General features: G+C 32.6%; 1 protein-coding gene across 3 annotated transcripts; it reads left to right on the top strand.

Annotated features, from left to right (window-relative positions):
- Nucleotides 3,414-7,750, top strand: LOC109716951. 3 transcript variants are annotated; one of them, XR_002218088.1, is made up of 6 exons: nucleotides 3,414-3,652; nucleotides 5,316-5,396; nucleotides 5,471-5,865; nucleotides 6,425-6,520; nucleotides 6,815-7,299; nucleotides 7,398-7,750. XR_002218088.1 is itself a non-coding variant. In XM_020242576.1 (5 exons), exons 1-4 carry the CDS (start codon nucleotides 3,577-3,579, stop codon nucleotides 6,509-6,511), a joined length of 636 nt encoding a protein of 211 aa, XP_020098165.1. In that variant the 5' UTR covers nucleotides 3,416-3,576; the 3' UTR covers nucleotides 6,512-6,520; nucleotides 7,398-7,750. The 3 variants fall into 3 exon arrangements, 2 of the variants coding, with proteins under 2 accessions (XP_020098165.1, XP_020098163.1); XM_020242576.1 differs by lacking the exon at nucleotides 6,815-7,299 and having other exon boundaries at nucleotides 3,416-3,647; nucleotides 5,314-5,396; XM_020242574.1 differs by lacking the exon at nucleotides 6,815-7,299 and having other exon boundaries at nucleotides 3,416-3,652.

Genomic DNA, 8,270 nt, shown 5'->3' with positions numbered 1-8,270 from the left:
TCTCTCTCTATATATATATATATATATATATATATATATAAAACACGATGCACGGTTATGGATATATAGCTGAAGCAATAGTATACTGATGCGTCACATACAGATTAACTTATACAGTATTATTTTCAAAACATAAGCAAAAATAAAAAGTATCAATTGCGGGTACGCAAAGCATAATTAGAACACGTGGGACTCCCCTAATTCACCCCACGCCACCACCTCTCCATTAATTGTGTTTCCCAAACGTGCACCCAAACACTAAATTAAAAAATTAAAAATAAAAAAATAAAAAATAAATAAATTTAAAAAATTGGAGAAAATGATGTATTAAGAAAAATATGCCACGTGTAGCAACCACCGACCAAGATTATGCCCATCAAACTCCTAAAGATTAATATTAATTAATTTGCTCAACAAGTCCCGGTCCACCGAATAACTTTTAATTTTTTCGGGGTAAACCGTTCCGGTTCGGTTTATTTTATCCCAACCGGACCGGTCCCACAATTATAGAGTAAGCCTTTAAATTGTGTTAATAAATTAAATTAGAAAATTTATTAAAATTAGCAATTTTATTAGTACGATGAAACTGTTTTCCTTTTTAGGAACTCGAGTTAATAAAGAGCGTGCAAATATATTAAATAAAATAAAATAAAATAAAATAAAATGTGGCTTATGTCGATTTTTGCTTATAATTAAATTTTGATACCAAATTATTGGTATAAATATTATTATAAAATTAATTAATAATACAATTTTTTTTATATATAATATAGGACATAAGTAATAAGTGATAAATTTCACTTGTTATTAAGTTGGGTCCGGGTCAAATTATATCCGAACCGGTGGGCCGGGTTTGGTCCAGATATATCTGAACCGGTCCTCAGATTCAATTCCCACCAATAATACTCCGCCACGTCACAACGCCCACCAAGTGGGAGTTCAGTTATATGGACCCGGTTCACCACGTCATCCAATGGATATGTCATCCGATTTGTTCTTCGCCCAATCAATGCTCCTATATATATAGTTGAGGTGGTGGACCTGGTCCATGGAGCTGTGATTTTGTGGACCTGGTCCAGGAAGATTTATAAACTTTTTTTTTTTAACCGAGGCGTCACTTCGAGCTACAATGGCGATAGTTCCAAGAAATTATTTTTCGATGAACCGGGTGTACGGATATATTTGTGCACCAGTGCACCCTTACATCTCAGCTCTATACCTTCTCATATTTCAATCTCTACCGTCCAATTTAGATATACATATTTGAAAAATATCAACTTACTTCATATTCATATTTGATTGAACGTAATAATAAATACAGTACAGTTAGATAAGCATGTAATTAAAATCCAACAAATATTACAACAGCATACATTTTGTTTCGTAAAAGAGCCGCGGTAAAAAATAATCTGGTTGTTCGATTGCAGTTGAGAATTGTATTTGTAAATTTTATCACTTTATACAGGATGATCAGGAGGTTATCTCTAATGTACAAGAAAAAATAATATATTATTTTCAAATGTGATTAGGAAAATAAGTTTACCATTATTTTGAAGTTTATCTCTTCAATTGCTACAGTTAATTCGAGCCGCTATAGTTGAGCTTTCTTATGTAATTTCAATTATAATAATTAGATTTTAAATGAATCAAGATATTACATAATTTTTTTTCTTTGAGAACTTAAGCAGGTAGAGAATAGTATTTTTATATTTTTATATGAGGTAATTGCCTATGTACCCTTCAAAACTTTAGAAATAACTCAGTTACCCTTATTTTTCTTTTCTTTCCAATATATCCCTGATATGTTCCTCTGTAATTTCAAAATATCTCTACAATTACTATCCGTGAAGTTAATTTGGGTTAAACGTGAGTTAAAAATTTACCAGAGTTAAAAAAATCAAAATGTCTCTTTTGCTCTTAACTTAAGGGCAAATAAGAAATGTTGGTGATGATAGAAGGGTAATTTGAAAAGACCAAAAATAAAAATACTTTTTGTGCCCCTAACGTAAGGGCAAACAAGAAAAGTCGGTGATGGTAGAATAGTATATTTGAAAGGATAAAATAGTAATTTCATAGAGATAACAGCTATTGCTAACAGTTCATCAACAGAATTTAACTCTAGAGGTATATTTGAAATAGGTTGGAACGTAAAAAAAAATATTTTCAATATTAGTCTTCTAAAAAAGGTAAATCAAAAAGTCTGAAAACTTTTCAGGAGTATATAAGCAATTGCTCCTTTTTATATTTAACACCTCACCCTCATGTTGGAGTCCCATGTTACTCGAACTCAAAACCTTTTACTTTGATACCATGTTAATTAAATAATGCGAAATAACAGTTTTATCCAAAAAACTTAATTAAGCTGTGTTAAAGAATGATGTTTTTATATTTTGAAATAATTTCATAGATGCCCTTCTAGAAACTATTAATTTCATCAATACCCTTCTAAAATTGATAATATCACAAATACCCTCCAATATGTTAAAAATTATCATAAATACCCTCTATTAGTTAAAATCCGTTAAGGCCTGTATGAAACGGAGTTAAATTTTCAAAATACCATTTTTACCCTTTATCTCTTATTAATAGTAGAAATACTAAGAGGTATTTCAAGATATTTTTTGTAAATTTAAATTTGAGTATTTAATATATACATATTAAATTAAATGATTAATATATATTAATTATTAAAAAAATATAAAAATTATATTTTATATATAGTATGTTTTTATCTGATTTTGGTTTTGTTTTTTGGTTTTGGATTTCGGTTCAGCTTCAGTTTAAATATAGACCAAACGTATAACTGAATTTAAATATGGATAATTCCTGAACTTTTTTTTTCATTTAAATTTTTATATATAATTATTTATTCGATAAAATATAAATAGAGCCACTAGATTTGATAAAATTATCAAAAAATTAAAAAATTCTCATTTTTTTATACACTGAAATTAGTTAATTTTTTAAAAAACTAAAAGTTAATGGGATATCACCTAAAAAAATAAAAGTTGAGGGAGTTGTTTCAAAATGGCATATAGTTGAGGGGGTCTCCATACATTTTTACTTAAGAGAAACTTAAGGGTAAATGAGTCATTTTAAAATTTAACCCAGTTTTAACCATTTAATAACTATGGTAAAGCTAACATAACTAACAATAGGGGTATTGATGATAATTTTCTGTATTTACAGGAGTATAGGTGATATTTTAAACTTTATAAGGGTATCTATGATATTTAAGACTTTGGGAGGGGTATTCATGAAATTGCCCCTTATATTTTTATATTTAACACAACGCTGTATCATAATACGTAACGCATTGATGCGCAGATACACCAAATGTAGCAAACAAATTAATAATACATGAAGCATCCAAGTCAACTACCACCCCTTTCACTCTATTTATTTCTCTCCTCCAATTATAAGATTTGAGAGATCATAGGAGGGATCGAAGAATAAGCATTACACACACTTTTTGGAGAAGCAATTATTTGTTTCTATTCCTATATTGTCTTTTTTGTTTTTTTTTTCTCTCTAAAATATATACTTTTTGGGCTTATTTGAAAAGCACTTTTAATTATGTCCATGCTCAAAAAGCTCTTCTCCAAAAAGAACCAGCATGGTGTTGTGGATTTAGAGGAGAACACACAACAAGGTATATGTGTTCTATGCCCCTTAAATTAATTTCTCTTTTTTTTTACCCCCTCTTTTGTTACATATTTTGCTGTTTTTCTAATTTTTCTTTTATGTTTCTTGAATCAAAGAAACTTAAAATGAGTTTTTTACATTATTTTTGTAGATTTGAAAAAATAATCCTAATTTTTTTAATTCTTATGTATTTTAGGGTTTTTGTGGTTTTTGTTCTTTTGTTCCTCTTTTATATTTGTAGAATTAAATAAATTAATTACTTGTTTTTTTTTTAATATAGTAATGAGTTTTATCTCTCTTTTTTTCATTGAAAAAGTTTTTTTTTTTTTTTTTTGGATGAAAAGTTATGTGTAGTAGGGGACTAATTGAACTCAAACTCTTTAAATTCTCAATAGTTTAATTTGGAAAAAGAAAAAGTTTTCATTTCTTATTTCTTGTGCATGCCATGTTGCCTAATATCTCATTTTCTTATATATCTTGTGGTTTTTCTTTTTTTTTGGTTCTATGTTTTCTATTTTATATGTGTAGAATCAATGAAACTTTGTTTTTTGTATTTTACATATATATTAGATGTGTTTTATGATTTTATTGACATTGATATTTTTTAAGTTTATTAACGAACTTGGTTTAATAGTTGAGATTGGAAGTTTTATTTTAGATTTAATGATATAATTCCAACCCCTCATAATATCTTGTTGAAGTGAGTTTCTTGTAGAATTTTTGTTAATCCCTATTAATTTTCCCTATGTAAATCATGTATTTTATTTAAAACATCTGTATTTTGAGACAGGAATATGTTAAATTTTCTTGTACTTGAATAAGAAAGAATAAGATGAAATTTATGTTCGGCTCATAACTCATTACTTTTGCGAATAATTTGTTTAAAAAATTAGTTGATCCTTCAAATCCTTTCAACGGATTAACTCCATACCATAAAAAAGAGCGCCAATTTAGAGCTTGTACCTTTCGCTTGGTAGTAGTAGGGCTGGCAATTCAGTTCGTTGTCAGCTCGATCGAAATCGATCACTTGTTTAATGAATGAGCTATTTTTTTCAGCTCGATATTTTAACGAGCCAGCTGATGTTCGACTCGTTTAATAAACGATAGAACACGAGCCGATCCTAGGTCGCTCGTGGTCAGCTCATCGACAACCCTAGTCAAAGTAGAGATAACAGCTACTTGTAAGGACTTAGAATCATCCCCTAATTTCACCTTTGCAATCACCCAAACTCTAAAGAAGATTATTGTCAGAGTTCTTGCCTTTTAGAATCATCTCTATGAATCTCGAGGCTGCGGGCACAAATGCCGAAGAGTCAAGAGCTTCTTAGGATTTCTAGGAGAGTCTCTTAAGAGCTCGTAGTTTTCTATTTTGATCTGTAACTTTGCGTCACTGGGTGCCTTTCTATTAGCTCTTAATAGCAAGCGGAGAGGCAGACTTGTTCACTTTGCGGAGAAAGACGAGCACCGCACGGATTTGATAAGTGATTTTGCTTAAGTAAGTGACATATTACTGAAAGCAGAAACAGAAGCGGATTGTCAAACAAACAGAGACTAAAACCCTAACCCTAGAAACACCAACCCTCCATCTTCTGCCTCCTTTTCTCCACTCACCACACATCTTCTTCTTCTTCTTCTTCTCTATCTCTCACCTTCTCCATCTCCAATCCCAGGTTCCAAGAAGAAGAAATCATCCAAACACACCAAAAAGAACACCAAAAAAGAAGAAGAACACCAACCCAATCCCCCACAAGGTCAGTGTACGGTGGTTTCTAATTCTCTCTTTTATCAAACTATTCGCATCTCTCACAAGCATTTCATCGAACAGGTGACGGGCATGGCGACGCCGTCGCGCAGGAGGACGACGACGGCGTCAGCAAGGCGAGCGACGTGAGCTCCGAGCACGGCAATGGCGACGGCGAGGCGGAGCAAACCCTAAACCCGGAGGCGGCGGCGGCGGCGGAGGAGGCTCCGGAGCCGACGAATTCGGATGCCGAAGCAGGTAAATTGGAGCACGAGGAGGAGGAGAAAGTGGTGGTGGAGCAAGGGGATTCCCCTGTGGAGAAAACGTTCACTGTGATTGAGGAGTCTAGGGTTAGGGTTTCGGAGGAGGAGGATTCGTCATCGTCATCGGCATCGGCGGCGGCTGCTTCCGGAGAACCTGAACCTAGGGTTTCGCCGATTTCTGAAGCCGATAAAGCCGTGGATTTTGCGAAAACCGAGGTATATCATAGATAGATTATGTTGATATGTTTGTATATAAATGCTTAATTTTGGTTTAGCCCACTTTCACTTTACTATTATGGATTAGATCAAGTAAAAATTGCTTGTGTTGCTACAAAGAAAAAAAAAACTATGGATAATTTGTGCAAAAAAAAGCGAGATTTTGCAATTAGGGTTCTTGAGTTCTATCCACAAAAAATGGATATATTGCATGTTGGATCCTCAAACTTTAATTTATTACAATTTCAGGCTCGAATTTCTAGAATTGTTACAATCAAGTCCCATAAACCAATTTAATTGACTAAATATTAACGCATCGTTGATATAAAAGCGACGTGGTCATCAATCACAACACTGCTACATCATTTTTACTTTTGCGATTCATCAATATTTAGCCAATTAAGTTGCGTTATAGGATTTGATTGCAACAGTTCCCACCAAATTAAGGTCTGAGGACCAAACATGCAATTTATCCCACGAAAAATCATTATTCGCGGCATTTTCTTTTGTTGTTCATGGTGATATACTGATGACGAGGGACTGTTTCGATGGCTCGTAGGTCAAGCCGCATGCTACATCAGCGGCACACCGCGCAACGTGGTGGAATTGCTGCGGAATCCTTGATGTGTTTGTCGGATCGAAGTGACATTTTCAGGTTGGCTGGATCTGCAGAAACCTCTGTTGTCTTTGTAACTTGCGCTTTAAATTCTCTGCTTGTGCTGATCTAATATCATTCCGTGCATTGTTCTCTCTGCAAATATAGTATATGAAATTATCGGTGCTTGTTCGATTCAAGTTTCTTGCATATCTGTCAGATGCTAATCATGTGTTTTGTGCTCTTGGATTCCTACTCTGGTCGCATAATACGAACTTACTTTGTTGAGGAGAACTTGAAGCTACTTCTCGAGAACTTGATATGCTTCTAAGCATTGCTTCTTCTATGATGTAGGTTTCGTAGTGGTCTACTTAAAGTCGATCGCGTGATTACGATATCAAAAGAAGCATCTTAGCCTCAACGAAATTGAGGCACAGTGTATCGATTTCAATTTCCCTTGTGTCCTGGGTTTTCTTAGAGTTTCGGTTTGAAGCATTTTTGGTTTCGGTTTACGATCAAACAAATGAAGAGAACTTGTACTGGTTTCGGTTTCTGATCTCGCACTTTGATTGTTTGTCCGACCCATGACGCTAAGTTTTTTACGAAACACTCATAACTTGTTGATATTCAGTTTCCTTATCTTTCGTATGTTCAAGTTTCTGAAAAAAAAAATCGTATAAATCCCATATTTCACATGACAAGCCTCTCTTATATTATGATTTCTTGATGCAGCAGCTATAATGCATCGACGTGCTTTTAAATGTTATTGAGATTATTCGCAACATATATATGGCGCATATTGTTTCTGATACTGTATGCGGCTTTAATCTAGTATTTGGGTATGCATATTTGGTTTGAACAAGTGATGCAAATGATGTTTCCTATGAATATTTATAGCTTAAACCTTACGAAGTTTTAATTTCATCTCGAAAAATAGGGTGGTGGTGGTGAAACGCTCATCGAGCGAACTATTTCTCTCCTTGATCGAGGCTTCGTTTTATGTTTCCGATGGATCGTGTGACGTGAAATCAAATGCCGATGTGAAGGAACAACCATTTGATTTTCTGTGAATATGTGATTTTGTACTTTTGAGTTTCTTTGTGATGTGTATAAATTTGAGGTTCTTGTGGAGATGTAACTGCTGTTTTTGTACATGGCCTCCATGTGCTTCTTGTAATTATTTGTTTTATTTACATGGTTTTGTGTTGATACTTAATTTGTGGAAAATGCACTTGTAATGACTATGTTATTTAATTATATGAAAAAGAGAACCCTATGTTATTTGTATTATTTGTTTTTTCTTTTCTTTTTCTTTTGGTAAGAGAGATAATTGTGATTCAAGAACTAAGAAGAGTTATATTTAATTAAGTGATTTATTATCTGAATTTGTATCCCAATTCTTCTATCTATGATTCTTACAAGGAATGTGCTACATACATAGCATTTATTAACTAAGTTAACAGCTACTAAAATAAGCTAAGTTTTCCAATAATTAATATTTATATTACTTTACTAATTAATAATACAACTAATCTAATTAATTTATTCACTAATTACTCATCTAACTAATCAAACAAATTACTAATGTACTTCTCCATCATCCTACACAGTGTTAAGGTGAAATATTTCTATTTTGAAATTATAATTATTCTTATTCCGACTATTATTCCTGGCAATAACCATCAAAATATTATTTTTCTTATTCTAGTAGATTTTTCAATTCTCAACCAAACATAAAATTTGTTTAGTTCGTGCTTATCTGAGATAGATTATTTTTAGAGGATGGAATTAAAATGGTGGTCACTAGATT

This window comes from Ananas comosus, linkage group 11 (genome assembly GCF_001540865.1).
Source record: "Ananas comosus cultivar F153 linkage group 11, ASM154086v1, whole genome shotgun sequence".
NCBI lineage: Eukaryota > Viridiplantae > Streptophyta > Magnoliopsida > Poales > Bromeliaceae > Ananas > Ananas comosus.
The sequence above is the reverse complement of the archived record's forward strand: the minus strand, read 5'-3'. Positions and strand labels throughout refer to the sequence as shown.